Here is a 20547-nt window from a genome sequence, read left to right as displayed (position 1 = left end):
GATTAACAAATTGTAAATCAGCGAGCCATGGTGTGCTGATATAAAATGAAATCGTCTTCCTAACAATAATTCGAAATAACATCCGATGGTTTCGCTACTTCGTATGATTTGTCATGGCAGCATGTCATAGCCATCAATAAGTTATTGATAGTCACAAAACGCAATAAAAACCAAAACAAATTGCATGACCAAATGCGGAGTACTTTCCACCGCTTCGTTACAGTTTTTACGCCACTTCAACCCAATCATCGAAGAGCTTTCCGCCAGCCGGGTTCGCCTGTTCAGCAACGTTTGGCGGCTTCCGCTGGCCTTTTTGTGTGAAGAGGAAGGGCCGTAAGGCCGAAAACTATTTAGCCGAAGGCTGCTAGGCTGAATATATCATTTGGCCGAACCGTTAGGGCCAAAGGGTCATACGGCTAAATAGGCCATTGGCCTCATTTGGTCAAAAAGGCCATTTGGCCGACAAGGTAATTTGTTCGAATAGGTTATTTAACCTAATCATTTGGCCGAACAGGTCATTTGACCAAATACGTTCTCTTCTTATTGGCATTACATCCCCCACTGGGACAATGCCGCTACGCAGCTTAGTGTTCATTTAGCACTTCGACAGTTATTAACTACCATGTTTCTAAGCCAAGATACCATTTTTGCATTCGTATATTATGAGGCCAGCATGATTATACTTGTATGCCCCGTCAAATCGAGACCATTTCCAATCCGAAAATTGCCTAGACCGGCGCCAGGAATCTAACCCACCCAGCCACCCACAGCATGATCTTGCTTTGTAGCCGCTTGTCTTACTTGATACACTAAAAGGGGCCCTTGGTCGTTTGGCCGTATAGGTCATCTGGCCATTCATTTGGCCAAATAGGTCATTTGATGTCTCACTTCTCACTTCTAAATCATAATTTCTCATCTCTCATTGAGAGAAGTGAGAAACGAGAAGAATAATGAGTGAGAAGAGAGGCGATTTTTTCTTACTTCGCTCTTCCCACTTTCCACAGAGAGAAGTGGTAAATGAGAAATGAGGAGTTAGAAGTGAAAAGTGAGACGTGTCACTTCTCACTCAGCACGTCTTACTTTTCACAGTGACATGTGATAAATGAGTAGCGCGAAGTAAGGAGTGAGTCGTTTTTCTTCTCACTTCTTACTGTGAAAAGTGGGGAAGAAGAAACGCGAAGTAAGAAGTGAAACGTCTTTCTTCTTACCTCGCACTATTCATTTCTCACTTTTTACTGTAAAAAGTGAAAAGTGGGAAGTGAGTAGTGATACGACTCACTTTTCATTTCGCTCTACAAAAAGCGAGAAGGAAGAAAAAAGAAATGAGAAATGAGAAATGATGATTAGAAAGTGAGAAGTGATACGTCATTCGGCCGAACAGGTCATTTGGTCAAATAGCTCATTTGACGTCTTAATTATCGCTTCTCACTTCTCATTCCTCACTTATCACTTCGTAATGTGAAAAGTGGGAATAGCGCAGTAAGAAGGGAAACGCCTCTCTTCTCACACATGATTTCTAACTTCTCTTTTCTCAGTTTTCGCTGTAAGAGTGAGAAATAATGATTGAGAAGTGAGAAGTGTTATGTCAAAAGACCTGTTCGACCAAAGGACCTGTTCGGCCAAATGACTTGTTCGGCCAAATGACTTGTTCGGCCATATGACCCGTATGGTCTAATGACTTTCGACTAGATGGGTTTCGGCCTAAGGGTTTGTTCGGCCAAGTGGCATTCGGTTCAATTGGCTTGCGTCTGAATGAGTTTCGCCCGAACTATCCTTAAATTAAATTACCAAACGATTTTTTTAAACCCTCGAGGACTCGCTCCGTTGTAAAAAGTAGAACATTAGTGATAGAAGCACGCTTTTCATAGACAACGGAGCCGAGATTGCACGAGTGATTCAGGACTAAGCGAGTCCCGGAAGGTTAAATAAACTTTTTGTGGTCCATGCTTTTCGCAAAGTGGTGCATCATTGTGCTTAAAACTAATTTCCTTAATTGCTAATTTGTTTACAAAGACTTTATTTTTAAGGGTCCGCGACGTTAGGCATAAGTACGTTAGGCATAATGGACGTTTGGTACAATTCTGCCTTCTTGATGTTATGGGCTGTTCTTTGGGTCTAACGTACATTATGCCTATCGTCCATTATGCCTAACGTCATTTATGCCTAACGTACTTATGCTTAACGTCTTTATGCCTAACGTACTTATGCCTAACGGGGTATACCCATTTTTAATACTTCTCAGTTCGGTGACGAAGCCTCAAAATAAGTTTAATTAGACGCACTTTTAGCTGAGTGTTATTGATCCTTGATTATAGACTCCATCGGATGGGCTACCGGCACTAAAGGTCCAGCAAAAAATATTCAAACTAGAGGAGTTGAATCTGATCTTGATGATTTCTTGATCTTGATTGACTGTCCGTAGTTGCTACTCCATTATGACCAGAAGCTTGGAAGCAACAGAAAGGATCAGCTGCAATACTTCTCTTCACCTCGCGGGTAACATCATTATCGCACGTCACTAGAGTTCCAAGGTACATAAATTCTCATACTTCATTTTTTTTCACCATCTAGCATCACTTGCACCACTTCACTGCCACTATTACTAATGAACCCAGGTTGATTGCCAGCGACCATGTACTTAATTTTGCTAGTACAACCAACCGATGATTGTTAGATTTTCTAACAATTCTCTTTTACAGAACCTGCCAAAACCTGTATAAGAACTGAGCATATGCGAAAATGCTAGATTCTAATACAAATATTGTATGCGACCTTACAATTTTGCAAGCTTTTCTTACAATATTTGTTCGAGAGCTATAATTACTTGTATAAGAATCTAACAATTTCACATATGCCTAGTTCTCATATTGGTTTTGGATTATTCATATACAGAATTGTTAGAAAATCTAACAGTCGCTGGTTAGGTGTATTGCTCGTGAGTCCAATCCTCGCTGTCTCCATTTCAAAAGGTACAAAAGCCTCTTCCACGGCTCGGCGATTAATCCAGATAATATCGATATCGTCCGCAGTATTGTGATAATGGATTTGCTCACCAGCTCTCCAAATCATTCCCTCCAGCAGTATATTGAACAGTGAATACGAGAGTGCATCACCCTGCTTTAATCCATCTAAAGTTACAAAGTGGATTGCGACTGTGAAATTTGTAACTTAATTTTCGGATTGGCTTTCAGTCACGGGTAATAGCGTTGACAGTTTGACTTCATCGCCGACGTTTCAATCCGGGATGGGATCTTCTTGCCATCGAGTCCTGAAGAAGATCCCATCCCGGATCGAAACTATAGACACTATAGGTTCCATAGACGAGCTGAGGCGAGGGCGAGTGTAGCCAAACGAACTGTCAATTAGTGTAGCCAAACGAGCATGACGTCACGATTGCAATCCAAGCAACGGAGCGTGTGATGTCAAATTCACGTGGAACATTGTGAAAAAGTGGAAAAACACACCTAATCGAAAAGACCCAACCGGTCCTGAGCTCGTCTATGGAACCTACACTCAGAAATGAAATAAATCCTTAATGGATTTGAAATTAAACTTTTTAGTCATATTTGACGTTTATACATTGCATAGTTTAAAAAGTATACTTTCGCACATTATTTTTTATACTAAGTCAGATTAACGCAGCAGTATTTTAGATAGAATTTTGTCTTCTGCGAAATTTCATATTCTCTTCCATTTACTTGATTCACCCAGTTGAGTCGTAGCGTTGTTGCGAAGAAATTTCAGATTTTTGTGAGAAAGGTGTAGGTTTGCGGCCCATTGGGAGAATAGCATCTTAACTAGAAGATAATGGCACTGCCAGCCACTCCAGCTCCAGGAGCTGCAATCTTCGACATCGTCCCAACAGGGGGAGAAATTGCGCAGCGGCAAAATTTGAGTACGCTTGGAAGGCTTCGAGACAGCGGTGCCGGTGGAATTGTAAGTAGTATTATTCAAAGTTCACCCCTAGACTATCCCCGATAGTTTGATCCATATGCACTATAAACATAAACTAAATTGAAAAATATTTTCAGATTCAGGCGCAAAATCAAAATCTATAACCTCCCGGCTAGCACCAGGTAGCTGTTTACCGAGCTCTTTTTCCTAGTTAAACGTACCAACACCGCATCCAAAGCTCGATCCATGATAGTTTTTCTGGGCAAACAGTCACTTCTGTTCATGGACACGGCCGCTATCGCGAATGGCACAAATTTGAATATCCATGCAACAGTGCAATTTATCCCTTCCGTAATTTATTAGCGGTTTCGGTCGATTATCCGAAAAAGGATCATACAACTGGATTCGATTATTATACCCTAGAGAAGCGCATGATCGATGACAAAGATAACGAGCGACAATTGATTACGAGCCGGATGCTTTGGCCGAGGTCTACAATAGTCATCAATCGCTGCTACTCGAAGTTCTGTTGGAGGACAGCTCAGCACAGGATCAAGACCAGCGGTACCCATCCACCCCAGTTAATCGAATAGGTTCCGACTTCTTAGCTCCGGTGGGCTTCCCGAGCAATTCTCTCATTTACAAGTCTCATTTGTGCGAACATTTGTGTATTTTATTGCATGATTTTAATAAAATAATAATTACTTTCTCTGTGTACAAACTATCCTTTCATTTTAACTATTCCAATAAGAAAAAAAGGAAAAACGAACATAACCTAGAAACTATAGACAAATCGAAAGTAAACTAAACATTAATAAAGCGTATTTATACTAAAGAACGTTTTTCTTAAATTTATACTATGACAGTATTGTAGGTTTGAATACGAGCTTGGGGTCAACCAGGCGAATAGTCGTTTAGAATGACTTTTAAACTATTTAGTATAAATATATTTCTGAGTGTATAGTGTCTATAATCGAAACGTCGGCGATGAAGTAAAACTGTCAACGCTATTACCCGTGACTGAAAGCCAATCCGAGAATTAAGTTAAAGTTACAAATGATGTCGAAATTTCATCCGCAACTCTTACACTTGATTTCGATCCGTCCAACGTAACACGAATCAGCCGTATCAGATTCACCGGAAAACCATATTGTAGCATAATTTGCCACAATTCATTTCATTTTACTGAATCGTACGTAATAAACATGTAATGTGTCTGCAAGTTGTACTCTCGGAACAGAATACGGGACATAGTTTTGTACGTCGAATTAAGGAGGGTTATTCAGCAGTAATTGGCGTCTGTGCCCTTTCTTAAGGAGGGGGTAAATGAGACCGTATATCGGGCTAGCAGGAAATTCCTCTTCTTCCAACGTTATCAACATAATGTGGTGCAGATCTTCATAAAGTTGCTTTGAGAATTTCGGCCGGGAGCTGGTCCTTCTCCGAAGCCTTATTGCTTTGCAGCTCTTTAATGGCTTTTCTAATCGCATCTAGTGTAGACTGCTCCAAAGCTTGTTTAAAGTGCGATGTAAGAATTTCGAAGAGTGAAGTGGAAAGTGAGAAGCGACAAGAGAGAAAACGAGAAGGGAAAGGTGTGAATTAAAAAGTGAAAAGTAAGTAGTGCGAAGTAAGAAATGAGAAGTGATGATTTAGAAGTTGGAAGTGCAAAGTAGTAGTGAGAAGTGAAAGTGATAGGTGAGAAATTAGAAGTGAGATTCATTTCATTTTTTTTTTCATTTATTTAGTTAACATCTAAACAGATAACACTGAATCAACAATTTGACGCCACAATACACGGTTCGAGGCCGCATCTCTCCATCCTCGGATACGCCCCACGCTCGCCAAGTCGTTCTGCACCTGGTCTGCCCATCTCGCTCGCTGCGCTCCACGCCGTCTCGTACCTGCCGGATCGGAAGCGAACACCATCTTTGCAAGGTTGCTGTCCGGCATTCTTGAAACATGTCCTGCCCATCGTACCCTTCCGGCTTTAGCTACCTTCTGGATACTGGGTTCGCCGTAGAGTTGGGCGAGCTCATGGTTCATTCTTCGCCGCCACACACCGTCTTCTTGCACACCGCCAAAGATGGTCCTAAGCACCCGTCTCTCGAATACTCCGAGTGATTGCAAGTCCTCCTCGAGCATTGTCCATGTTTCATGTCCGTAGAGGACTACCGGTCTTATAAGCGTCTTGTACATGACACATTTGGTATTTCACGACTAACGTTGTTATCAACCGTTAGCAAGGATCCGAGGTAGACGAATTCCTCGACCACCTCGAAGGGTTCCCCGTCTATCGTAACACTGCTTCCCAGGCGGGCCCTGTCGCGCTCGGTTCCGCCCACAAGCATGTACTTTGTATTTGACGCATTCACCACCAGTCCAACTTTTGTTGCTTCACGTTTCAGGCGGGTGTACAGTTCTGCCACCTTTGCAAATGTTCGGCCGACAATGTCCATGTCATCCGCGAAGCAAATAAATTGACTGGATCTGTTGAAAATCGTACCCCGGCTGTTACACCCGGCTCTCCGCATGACACCTTCTAGCACAATGTTGAACAACAGGCACGAAAGTCCATCACCTTGTCTTAGTCCCCGGCGCGATTTGAACGAACTGGAGTTTTGCGCAGTTTTGCACACCATCCACCGTTGCTTTGATCAGTCTGGTAAGCTTCCCAGGGAAGCTGTTCTCGTCCATAATTTTCCATAGCTCTACGCGGTCTATACTGTCGTGTGCCGCCTTGAAATCAACGAACAGATGGTGCGTTGGGACCTGGTATTCACGGCATTTTTTAAGGATTTGCCGTACAGTAAAGATCTGGTCCGTTGTCGAGCGGCCGTCAACGAAGCCGGCTTGATAACTTCCCACGAACTCGTTCACTAATGGTGACAGACGACTGAAGATGATCTGGGATATCACTTTGTAGGCGGCATTAAGGATGGTGATCGCTCGAAAGTTCTCACACTCCAGTGTATCGCCTTTTTTGTAGATGGGGCATATAACCCTTCCTTCCACTCCTCCGGTAGCTGTTCGTTTTCCCAGATTCTGACTATCAGTTTGTGCAGGCAAGTGGCCAGCTTTTCCGGCCCATCTTGATGAGCTCAGCTCCGATACCATCCTTACCAGCTGCTTTATTGGTCTTTAGCTGTTGAATGGCATCCTTAACTTCCCTCAAGGTGGGGGCTGGTTGGCTTCCATCGTCCGCTGAACTGACGTAGTCATCTCCTCCGCTGCCTTGACTTTCATTGCCTGTACTCTCAGCGCCATTCAGATGTTCCTCGTAGTGCTGCTTCCACCTTTCGATCACCACACGTTCGTTCGTCAAGATGCTCCCATCCTTATCCCGGCACATTTCGGCTCGCGGCACGAAGCCTTTGCGGGATGCGTTGAGCTTCTGATAGAACTTGCGTGTATCTTGAGAACGGCACAGCTGTTCCATCTCCTCGCACTCCGCTTCTTCCAGGCGGCGTTTCTTCTCCTGAAAAGGCGGGTCTGCTGTCTCCGCTTCCGTCTATAACGTTCCACGTTCTGCCGGGTACCTTGCTGCAGCGCGACCGCCCGCGCTGCGTCCTTCTCCTCCAGAATCTGTCTGCATTCTTCGTCGAACCAATCGTTCCGTCGACTTCGACCCATATACCCGACGTTGTTCTCCGCTGCGTCGTTAATGGCTGCTTTAACTGTACTCCAGCAGTCCTCAAGAGGGGTCCCATCGAGCTCACCCTCTTCCGGCAACGCTGCCTCGAGATGCTGCGCGTATGCAGTGGCGGCATCAGGTTGCTTCAGTCGCTCTAGGTCGTACCGCGGCGGTCGTCGGTACCGAACATTGTTGATGACGGATAGTTTTGGGCGCAGTTTAACCATCACAAGATAGTGGTCAGAGTCGATGTTAGCGCCACGATATGTCCTGACGTCGATAATGTCGGAGAAGTGCCGTCCATCAATCAGAACGTGGTCGATTTGTGATTCTGCCTGCAGTGGTGATCTCCAGGTGTACCGATACGGGAGGCTGTGTTGGAAGTAGGTGCTGCGAATGGCCATATTCTTGGAGGCGGCGAAATCAATTAGTCGTAGGCCGTTTTCGTTTGTCAGCCGGTGAGCGCTGAACTTTCCAATAGTCGGTCTAAACTCCTCCTCTTGGCCAACGGCAGAACGTGGAACGTTATAGACGGAACCATCATCAGTGCTTCCGGAGTGTGGGCTATGGACGTTAATTATGCTGAAGTTGAAGAACCGGCCTTTGATCCTCAACCTGCACATTCTTTTATTGATCGGCCACCACCCGATCACGCGCCTTTGCATATCGCCCATCACTATGAAAGCTGTTCCCAGCTCGTGTGTGTTGCCGCAGCTCTGGTAGATGGTATGATTACCTCTAAACGTTCGCACCATTGATCCCTTCCAACAAACCTCCTGCAGCGCTACGATGCCGAATCCACGGTCCTTGAGCACATCGGCGAGTATGCGTGTGCTCCCGATGAAGTTGAGAGATTTGCAGTTCCACGAACCGAGTTTCCAATCGCTAGTCCCTTTTCGTCGCAGTGGTCTCCGCCGATGGTTCCGGTCCGTGCTCTCTTGTTGATTGTTCGTTGCTTGAGATACAATAAGTTATAAGTGAGAAGTGAGAAATTCAAAATTTGAAGTGAAAAATGAAAAGTAAGAAATGAGACGTGCGAAGTGAGAAATGATTAGTGGGAAGTGATAAATTAGAGACGAGAAGAGAGAAGTAAGAAGTGAAAAATTCGAAGTGCAAAGTACTAGTGAGAAGTGAAAAGTTATAAGTTAGAAGTGATAAGTGAGAAATGAGATGTCAGAAGTGTGATTTAAGAAGTTATAAGTGAGAAGTGAAAGGTGAAAAATGAGAAGTGAAAAGTGAGAAGTGAGTTGTGCGAGTGAGAAATTAAAAGTGAGAAGTGAGAAGTGTAGTGAGAAAAGGGATGTAAGAAGCGAGATGTGCCAAGATAGAATTAAGAATTAAGCAGTGAGAAGTGAGAAGTGAATTATGAGAAGAGAGTAGCAAAAATGAGAAGTGAGGACCGGTGAACGAGAAGTAAAAAAAGATAGTATTTATTTTTACTTATTACTTTTTTCTTCCTCCTTCTTCTATCTTTCTTCTTCTTTCTGTCTTGGAGCCGTTCACAAACTACGTAACGCAAAATTGGGCAATTTCAGACCCCCTCCCACACCACATCACCCGTTTTTTTATGGAAGATTTAATTTATTTGTATAAACCGAAACACTTGCCCTGAACTCCACCCTCCCCTTAGAGCGTTACGTAACTTGTGAACGGTCGCTTCTCATTACTCAACATCTCGCTTATCACTTCCCAATAATAATCTCTCAAAGTTCTTCCCAATAATAATCTCTCAATCTCTCTAAGCTAAAGCTAAGCTAAAGCTAAGCTAAAGCTAAGCTAAAGCTAAGCTAAAGCTAAGCTAAAGCTAAGCTAAAGCTGTTAAGCTGTTAAAGCTGTTAAAGCTGTTAAAGCTGTTGTTTAAAGCTAAGCTTAAAGCTAAGCTAAAGTTGTTGTTGCTAAAGCTAAGCTAAAGCTTAAAGCTAAGCCTAAGTTGCTAAAGCTAAGCTAAAGCTAAAGCTAAAGCTAAGCTAAAGCTAAGCTAAAGTTAAAGCTTGTTAAGCTGTTAAGCTAAGCTAAAGCTAAGCCAGTTGTTAAAGCTGCTTAAAGCTAAGCTTAAAGTTGCTTAAAGCTGCTTAAGCTAAGCTAAAGCTGTTTAAAGCTAAGCCAGCTGTTAAAGCTAAGCTAAAGTTGTTAAAGCTAAGCTTAAAGCTAAGCTAAAGTTAAGCTTAAAGCTGCTTAAAGCTAAGCTAAAGCTAAGCTGTTAAAGCTAAGCTAAAGCTAAGCCAGTTGCTTAAAGCTAAGCTAAAGCCTGTTTAAAGCTAAGCTAAAGTTGCTCAGCTGCTCTAAAGCTAAGCTAAAGCCCCGCCAGCCTGGGCTAAAGCCAGCTGCCAAAAGCTGGCCAGCCCCGCCCAGCCTGCCCCAGCCCAGCTCAAAGCTGGCCCCAGCCCGCCCAGCTAAGCCTCCTAAGCTCCAGCCTGCCCAAAGCCTGGGCTCCAGCCTGGCTCAGCTGCCCGCCTTGCCCGCCACCAGCCTGCCTCAAAGCCTGGCTCCAGCCCAGCCTGCCCGTCAGCCCCAGTCAGCCCGCCCCAGCCCTGGCCAGCCCGCCCCAGCCTGCTCAGCCTGGCCTGCCCGCTCAGCCTGGCCCAGCCTGGGCTCCCAGCCCGCCTGCGCCCGCCTCAGCCCGCCTCAGCCTGCCTCAGCCTCAGCCTGGCCCAGCCCCCAGCCTGGCTCAGCCTGGGCCCAGCCTCAGCCTCCAGCCTGCCTCAGCCTGGCCTCAGCCTGCTCAGCCTCAGCCGCTCAGCCTGGCCAGCCTGCCTGGCTCAGCCTGCTCAGCCTGCTCAGCCTGCCTGCCCCAGCCCGCCTGCCCAGCCCCTCAGCCCTGCCCCAGCCTGGCCCGTCAGCCCCAGCCCCAGCCCAGCCCGCCCAGCCCAGCCTGGCCCTGCTCAGCCCTGGCCCCAGCCTGCCCCAGCCTCAGCCCGCTCCGCCCAGCCTGGCTCAGCCCGCCTGCTCAGCCTGCTCAGCCTGGCCCAGCCTGCCTCAGCCCGTCAGCCTGCCTCAGCCCAGCTCAGCCTGCCTCAGCCTGCTCAGCCTGGGCTCAGCCTGCCAGCCTGCTCAGCCTCCGCTCAGCTCCCGCCTGCCTGCCTGCCTCAGCTCAGCCTGCTCAGCCCGCCTGCCTCAAAGCCTGCCCAGCCTGCTCAGCCTGCTCAGCCTCCAGCCTGCCAGCCTAAGCTCAGCTGCTCAGCCTGCTCAAAGCCTCGCTGCCTAAAGCTAAGCTGGCCCAGCTAAGCTCAGCTGCCTGCTGCCTGCCTGCCAGCTGTGTTAAGCTCAGCCTAAGCTAAAGCTGTTTCAGCTGCTTAAAGTTGCTTAAAGCTAAGCTAAAGCTAAGCTAAAGCTAAGCTAAAGCTAAGCTAAAGCTAAGCTAAAGCTAAGCTAAAGCTAAGCTAAAGCTAAGCTAAAGCTAAGCTAAAGCTAAGCTAAAGCTAAGCTAAAGCTAAGACATGCAAGTTTGCCGTTCGGAAGAACGTACTGAGTCGAAGGGCTCGAATAAGATATGAATAAAAGGAGAGAGTTAGTCTGATCTGAAACCCCAGCCGAATAGGTACCTTTTTAATAGTTATTCCGGATCTTCACCCCTTTTGTCGAATCATCCTTTATACCTCTTTAAAAGATATAGCCATGCTTAAACTAAGCGGATTATTTTGGACTACCGATTTTTTTTTTAATACCGTAGAGTTAAACTCGACGCCTTGTAATCCGATACGCAGCTACAATTCTCAAAACGTAGTTACTGTCATGTCATGCCTTTCGTATCTGGTGCACAACCCTTTTGGACTGTTTATTTCGAATAATCATGCGACATGCATTTAAGAACTCGTTATGCTGCAAATCTTACTACTTATATGTTGTGTTGTTAAATTATCATCATCAGCGGAATAATGTGGATCTATTTTATTATGTATGTACAGTACACGAAACAAAGTTTGTGCACCCCTGACTTACCCAATAAATCATTGACACCGGCAAACGTCATCACCAGCGATGCCACAAACAGATCGGCGATGGCCAGCGACGCCAGAAAAAGATTTCCGATTCGCCGCAAACTCCGCTCGGTGTAGATCGCTATACACACCAGGATGTTGCCGGCTACGGAGAGAAATATCACAATCGATAGAAAAACACCTGAAACGGAACGGGGGCAGAACATGAGGAAGACGATAAATCGATTAGTTTGATTATTATTAGCTGAGGAAACATCAATCTGATTAACGATGGTGGATTAGCTCAAGTTGTATTGTAACATGCGTAAATGACAATGAGACCAATACTTCTCATGGAATTAAAGAGATATTCGAAATTGAACACTTGTATTTGCATTTCAACTGTTCTAGTTAAATGTGAGCTTTAATAAAAATGGTATTCCTCTCAAATGGTTTATATTTTGATGGATTTTCTATATTTTTTCCATGTATCTCTGTTCATACTAGCACTGCTTTCTTCAATGATAATCTGCCCAAGTCTACTAAATTATGGTTCTTCAATTTCGCCAAAAGTTTTCAAAGATCTCTTCAAATGTCACCAGTTATCGCAAACGAAATCCAAACCCACATTCAACGATTATTATATCACCACCAACGCATCGTTTTGTGCGATATCTCGCATGCCGAGCTGCCGCCGGGCTACTTACCGAGAAAGGACATCGACAGAGGCGATAAAGCGTCTACATCGTCATCGTCGCCGCCGTCGTCGTGTCGTGTGCCACCGCCTCCACCAACGCCGCCACTCCCTCCGCCATCGCCCGGACCGTCTGTCTGGTTTGCCACCGCCGTCAGGTTACTGCATATGGTAGTCGCTGACACAACCTGAGGGAAAAGAAAACGGAAAATGGAAGCGCTGGTTAGTGAAGAATTGAAAATCCGTGAATTTGGATACTTCTTGGAATTGAGTATCCGTGGAATTTGAATAACGCTGATCAAGAGGTAATCAATGATTCAAAGGCATAACATTTTCATCCGCGACATTTATTTTCACAGAAATAAATCGCAAGGTTTCGTTAGAATTCAACCCTATTTTACATTAGTGCCTAGGTGGATGAATATAAGATTTAACACTAATCAATCAATGCATTGTAAGACCCTGTCTCGAAGTATTTTGAAATTTAACTTAAAATAAAATAAAATGAAGACATGAGGGTAATGATCTTTTTAAACTAACAAACTCCTGTCTATGTTCATGACAAGATAAACAACAATTGATACTCACGAAACATGGGAAGGGAAATAACATGTTTGTTCCAACAAATCGACAAAAAATGACCTAAATTAACGAGCAGCATGAGCATCCATCAAACATATTCATGTTCCACTTCTGCCGTTTCTAATGAATGTATTCCGTAACTATCAACTAATTGCCATTGCCAATCACATCGTTCACTGGACGGGCAAACAAATGGTTTCAGCATATCTTCATTAAGAGTGGGGCCGAGAAATAATTACTCCGAGTTTCCTGCACGGTTCACCACGATGACAATGGCACCTCCTACCGTATCACCAAACGTGCCATTCCTACGGCTGAACCGAAGTGCAAGAAGGCAAATGACTCCCTTAGGGACCTATCGATTACCTGACCGGAAAACTAACAATTATATATTGCATCTATCCCTCCTGGTAAGGACAATAGCCTGTTGGATCGTTTAGCGGGCGGATGACATAAATTGAATCTCTGCTGCAGCCGTTTCACCAAATTGCTTTAAGAAATCTAGTCTGTTTTCTATTATTATTGAATTAGGGCCTTCATAAATCAATAAATACTTATCTCGTCTTATTTGTCTTGAAATGAAAAAGGGAAATCTGTTGTGAGAAAAGATAACCTTCCGCCAAATGGACTTAGGTTACTTTTGCAACAAACTTTTCTGCCAATTTCCCACACTTCCCATCACGTCGTCAATTGTTGGCAAACGGGCCATCGCAGGAAAACGGTCGGTCGATCCATTATTCTAGGCCATGGGGTACGGCTTTCGGAGCTTTTCCAGCATTAGAACAACAGCAAACGAAACAAAACAACCATGGGAAAATTGAAATTCCTGTCTCGTTCCCGTTTCGGTCGGTGCTTACTGGCCAGTAACTGTGGGTGGGTTCGTTTGCTACACTGGCTTCTGGTTTGCCGCGCTGAGGCAACTGGAATAAGCAAAGCACACGAAAAGAACAGCCTGGCTTCTGATCTAATCTGCAAGGGGATTATCGCCTCCTTATCTGATGGAGAAATTTCCGGATCGGCCGGTCTGGCAGCGCCCACAGTGCCGTTGGTTGTAATGATTTGGAGAAATCAATTTTCCTAAGGTTTAATAATTGAATGTGCTTCCGGGAAAGGGTGTTCGGGTCAACTGTTGGGATGATCGATGGTGCACTTTAGCAGCGGCGAATCTTGGAATGGATCCAATCTTGACTTTAATTAAAATCATAAACATGTTGGCGTGTGACATTTTTTGCCATAATAATTAGGAATATTCTTGGAAACAATGATCAATAAAATTTACAATAAATATAAAAATAAACAATAAATAACAATAAATGTTTAGGTTCTTACAAAAACGTCCACCAGCTGCCACACAAACGCCTGGTGTTGCAAATAAACGTTATCATAATTTGGAGCAAAAAGGCACTCGAGTAAAAATGCGCAATTCAAAGACATAAGTAAAAATAAGCGAGTGATTTTAGAAATAGAAGTAAGCTCCAGGGTCGGTCGATTGTGTTCTGTGTTTCTGATCAGCGTTTGTTTTGCTTTTCGTTTTCGATTTGACGAGCTGAACGACGTACTTGACGGACTGGACGATGGACTTTATGAACTAGGAAACGGACTGAACGACAGACTTAACCGGCTGAACGACAAATTTGACGGATTGGGCGACGCATCTGAATGACTGGACGATGGACTTGACGAAGTGGATGCCGGACTTGACGGACCGGATGACGAATTTGGTTAACTGAACTTGGCGGACATGACGGAGGGGATATCCGTATGACGAACAGGATTATGAATTTGAAGGACTGGATGACGGATTAGTCGAACTTGACGAACTGGAAGACGGACTTGAAGGATTTGATGACGGACTTGGCGGAACTGATGACGGTTTGGGCGGACTGAAAGACAGACTGGACAACTTGACGACGGATTTCAAAGACCGAATGATGGACTGAGTAGCAAATATGTTCAACTTATATGTGAACGAATTCGGATGCAATCTAGTCGACTTGACGGACCGGATGATTAACTGGATGACGAATTGGATGACAGATTTGACCAACTCGATGACGGATTTGACAAACTTTACGGGCTGAATGGCGGACTTGTTGGACTGGACGAAGGATTTGACGGGTTGGATGACGATTTTGATGGACTAGATAACAGACTTGACGGACTGGATTATAGACTTGGCGAACTGATTCGACGACCGACTGAATAACGGAATTGAAGGACTGGATGAAGGAATTCACGGACTGGATAGGGGAATTTACGGACTTACGGATGAACTGGATGACGGATTTAATGGGTTAGTGGAAGGACTTGACGAACGTGACGGACTGGATAACGGACTTGTTAGACTGAGGGACGTACTTGATGGACTTGACGCACTTAATGCATTGGATGGCGGATTCGAAGAACTGCAATGTATCAATAAATAATGAAAAAAATGGAAATAAATTCTAACAAAATTTGTAATCAGAACTTTTTTTTAGGCTTAAACGAAGAACCGGATGACGGACTGGATGGACTGACGAAGAACTTAATGGAGCTGACGGATTGGACAACGGACTTGATGGGCAGGATGACGGATTTGACGGACGCGTTGACGGACTTGACGAACTGGAAGACGTATTGAAAGATGGACTTGGCGGCCTGGAAGACGGTTTTGATGAATTAGACAACGGACTTGACGAACTGGATTACGGAGTTGACGAGCTGATTGGACGACGGACTGGATAGTGTATTTGACAGACATGACGAACTGGATGACGGACTTCATGAACTGGACGAAGGGCTTGACAGACGAGACGAATTTGATGACAGACTTAACGGATTTTAGGAACTGGAATTTAAAAATAAAGAATGGAAATAAAAATGGAAATAAATTATATCGAATTTAATAACGACGAACCGAATGACGGACAGGATGAACTGGATGAAGAACTTAATCCCTAGTCACGTTTTGGTTTTATACTGGTTTTATGACACTCTTGTAGAGTAAATTATGGTATTCAAGAGTCTTATAATATTTAAAATGTTACTTGGATATGAAATTGACGGATTGGACTACGGACTTGACAGACTGAACGGCGTACTGGATGACGGCTTTGACGAAGGCGTTGACGGACTTGACGGACAGTCTTGATGGACTGGACAGTGGACTTGACGAACTGATTGGACGACGGACTGGATAGTCGGTTTGACGGACTTGACGAACTGGATGGCGAACTTGACGGAGTGGATTACAGGCTTGATGAACAGAATGACGGATTTCAGAGACTGGCCGACGTACGACGGAGTGGATGGCGGACCTCATGTACTGGATGAAGGACTTGACGAATTGGATGACGGATTTGAAATACATTATTTAACATTTATTACCAACGGAACTAATGACGGACCGAATGGACTAGACGAAGAACTTTATGGACTATACGGATTGGCCAACGGACTTTATGTACCGAACGATGGAATTGACGGATTGAATGACGGATAGGACGGATAGGACGAGCTGACGAACTTGACGAATTGGAAGACGGACTTGCTGGGCTGGAAGACGATCTTGACGAACTGGATTACGGAATTGACGAGCTGATTGCACGACGGATTGCATAGTCGGTTTGACGGACTTGACGAACTGGACGACGGACTTGACGGAGTGAATGACAGGATTGATGAACTGAATAACGGATTTGAGAGACTGACCGACGTACTTGACGGACTGGATGAAGGACTTGACAGACTTGAATTTCCACACCGGGTGGCTTAATACCCGGCATATAGGCAATTAACTTTGAATGTACTGAGACTTGACGAATTGGATGACGGATTTGACGGATTTGAAGTACATTATTTAGCATGAAGAATATTTTTTAACGACGGACCGCATGACGGACCGAATGGACTAGATGAAGAACTTTATGGACTATACGGATTGGACAACGGACTTGATGTACCGAACGACGGACTTCACGGACTGTATGACGGATTTGACGGACCGGACGAGCTGACGGACTTGACGAATTGGAATACAGACTTGATGGACTGGAAGACGATCTTGACGAAATAGATTACGGAATTGACGAGCTGGTTGGACGACGGACTGGATAGTGTATTGGACGGACTTGACGAACAGGATGACGGACTTCATGAACTGGACGAAGGGCTTGACAGACGTGATGGATTTGACGGATTTTAAGAACTGGAATTTATAAAGAATGAAAAAAAAACATGGAAATAAATTACATCAAAATTTTTAATGGGAACTTTTTTAGGCTTACATTTATTAACGATGAACCAGATGACGGACTGGATGAAGAATTTTATGAACTTGACGGATTGGACAACGGACTTGATAGACAGAACGACGTACTGGATGACGGCTCTGACGAAGGCGTTGACGGACTTGACGAACTGGAAGACAGACTGGAAGACTGTGACGGACTGGAAGACGGTGACAGACTGGAATACGGCGACGGACTGGAAGACAGTCGTGATGGACGACTGTACAACGAACTTGATGAACTGGTTGGACGACGAACTGGATAGTCGGTTTGACGGACTTAACGAACTGGACGACGGACTTGACGGAGTGGATGACAAGTTTGATGAACTGAATGACGGATTTGAGAGACTGGAGAATGGACTCGATGAACTTGACGGACTGGACAATGGACTTGACGAGCTGGATTACGGACTTGACGGAGTGGATGACGGACTTGACGAACTGATTGACCGTAGATGTTAACAAGCCAAGAGCTGAAAGCCTCTTTAATAAAGAAGAAAAAAAAACTGAATGAGGGATTTAATGGATTTGTGGAAGGACTTGAAAGACTGACCACCGTACTTGAAGGACTGGATGGCGGACTTCATTAACTGGTTGAAAAACTTGACAGATTTGACGAATTGGATGACACGGATTTGACGGATTTTAAGTATATTGTTTAACATCAAGAACATTTATTAACGACGGACCGAATGGACTAGACGAAGGACTTTATGGACTATAAGGATTGGTCAACAGACTTAACGGACTGAATGATGAATTTAGTAAACCGAACGAGTTGACGGACTTGATGAACTGGAAGACGGACTTGATGGACTGGAAGACGGTTTTGATGGACTAGATAACGAACTTGATCAACTGGATTACGGAATTGACGAGCTGATTGGACGACGAACTGGATAGTGTATTTTACGGACTTGACGAACTGGATGACGGACTTCATGAACTGGACGAAGGGCTTGACAGACGTGACGAATTTTATGACAGATTTGATGGATTCTAAGAACTGAACATTATAGACAAATTATGAAAAAATGGAAATAAATTAAAACAAAACTTTTAATGAGAACTTTTTTTGAGCTCACAATTATTAACAACGGACCGGATGACGGACTGGATGACCAGGATGAAGTACTTTATGAACTTGGCGGATTGGACGGAACGGACTTGATAGACTCGAAGAAGGCTCTGACGAATGAGTTGACGGACTTGACGAACTGGAAGACAGACTGGAAGATGGTGACGGACTGGAAGATAGTCTTGATGAACTGGACAACGGACTTGAGGAACTGATTGGACGACGGACTGTGGATAGTGGATTTGGCAGACTTGACGAACTGGACGGATTTTAAAGACTGTCTGACATACTTGACGGACTGGATGGACTACATGAACTGGATGAAGGACTTCACAGACTTGACATTATAGTACATTGAAGTACATTATTTAACATTATTTAAGTGAAGTACATTATTTAACATGAAGAACATTTATTAACAACGGACTGAATGGACTAGATGAAGCACTTTATGGACTAGACGGATTGGACGGACTGAATGATGGACTTGACGAACTGGATAACAGACTTGACAGACTGGATGAAGGACTTCATAAGCTGAATGACGAAATTGATGGACTAAAAGAAGAACTTTGCAGATTGTATGACGGTCTTGACGGACTGGACGACGGTTTTGACGGACTGGAAGAAGGACTGGACTGACGGACTGAACAACAGTTTTGAAGGAATTGCCGAACTGGACGACGGGCTTGATGGACTGAATGATGGGCTTGATTGATTTGACGACGAATCGTATAACGGAATTGAAGGACTGGAAGAAGGAATTGACGGACTAAACATCAGTGTTAACGGACTATAAGAACTGATGGACTGGATTGTGGCCTTGACTAACTGGACGACGGGCTTAACGAACTGGAAGACGGACTTGATGGACTGGACGAAAGACTCGATGGACTTGACAGATTGGACAACGCGCTTGACGGACTGGATGACGGTTTTGAATGACAGGATGACCGACTTGACGGACTGGATGATGCACTTGACGAACTGGGCGGAGGATTTAACAGATTGGACAACGAGCTTAATGGGCTGAACGGTGTACTTGACGGATCTGACGGACTGAACGACTGATGCTAGAAGTGACAGACGGGTTTGACGAACGGCTGGACGACGGGCACAATAAGCTATGGACGACCGAGTAGATAAACCGGATGACAGTATGCAGAATTTGACGATAACAATATGCAATACAAACTGTAAGAAACATTTTATTAACTTAATGAACTGGTCGACGGTCTTCTCAGGTGGAATGGATTATGGACGACAGATTAGACGGACCGAAAGAGTGGAAGAAATATTTGATGGGTGGCGGATGAACTTGACGGAATGGAAGAGCTGGGCAAGGAACTGAACGGATTTAACAATGAACTGGATCACAGACTTGAGAAATTGGACAACGGGCTGGTAAACTGAGCGGGAGACTGGTTGGTAAAAGGTCTAGGTGAAAAATTCAAGGAATTAGAGTATGAACTGGACGAGCTGGACGACAAACTGGATAGACCCCTGATAGAACAGATCTGATAGTTCCGACTAACCATCCTTCCCTTCCTCAGCATTCGCAAGGACGTGGCCAGGACAGATCTCGACTATTGGAGAGTGCATTGCTTCCATCTAAGAGATAGTGATTAGTCCAAAATCAATATCTGTGGTAACGGATGAAATTGATGCTACTCTCATACAATAGCCTTGGCTTGTACCACCTACGAATTGGTGCGAAATGCTCAATAAAAAAAATGAAATGACAGTTGGATTTCAACAACAGAATAACATAATAGTCTTGGTACATCATGTCATGGAAAAACATTAAGGAATATTTCTTTATCATAGTAAATTTAAATAATTAACTATTTCTTCACTTAAAAGATGAAAGGGGGAGGTTGGAGAAACTTAATCTTCGTGCCACACCAGAGGGGTTACGGCGTGCTACATGATTTGATTCTATTCCTTTAATAGCTAATTAGTTGTTAGGATCCCCCATTTTAAGTTGTTGACTCGAGTCAAGTACGATACACTGAAAATGGCCTTACTGTTGAGTTCAAAATACGCATCCGTCATAGGTACAATAAAGTAGTGGATTTAAATGGAATGGTACAAACTCGTCTTATGACAAGTAAATACATTCCACTAAAAGCTTAAAATAATTTTCTTATAAAACGATTTCTTGTTTATGAGAAGTGTGTTGCTTGCCGTGTGCCCATTTGGGTCAGATAAATTCCAAACAGTTTTGGTCTGATGGTATGTTTGGCGGAAAGCCATTTATTCCAAAGCCACTTGGCCGAATAACACGTTAAAGTTAAAGTTATTGGCCGAGTTCCTTTTATCCGAATTTAAGCTGAAATCGTTATTATGTCGAAAAGAGTTTGACCAAAAATGTCATCTGGACGAAAGCGCCATTCTGCGGAAAAGGCGTTTGCCCAAACAGGTGATTTGGCCGAAATGGTCGTTAGGCCAAAAATGACATTTTTCCGAACGAGCCAT

The 20547-nt window shown here is 44.2% G+C and overlaps 1 protein-coding gene across 1 annotated transcript in view; it reads right to left on the bottom strand.

Moving 5' to 3' along the window:
- LOC134224303 (dopamine receptor 1) overlaps nucleotides 1-20547 on the bottom strand; it is a 727585-nt gene that overhangs the window by 179076 nt on the left and 527962 nt on the right. Inside the window, exons 4-5 of the mRNA XM_062703640.1 lie at nucleotides 12150-12324; nucleotides 11465-11644 (exon numbers count right to left, since the gene is read on the bottom strand). Of these exons, the coding sequence (XP_062559624.1) occupies nucleotides 11465-11644; nucleotides 12150-12324 (355 nt within the window). The remainder of the gene's footprint in view (nucleotides 1-11464; nucleotides 11645-12149; nucleotides 12325-20547) is intronic.

Source organism: Armigeres subalbatus, chromosome 1 (assembly GCF_024139115.2).
Source record: "Armigeres subalbatus isolate Guangzhou_Male chromosome 1, GZ_Asu_2, whole genome shotgun sequence".
NCBI classification, from domain to species: Eukaryota; Metazoa; Arthropoda; class Insecta; order Diptera; family Culicidae; genus Armigeres; species Armigeres subalbatus.
Note: the sequence above shows the minus strand (reverse complement) of the source record. Positions and strands in the feature narration are given on the sequence as shown.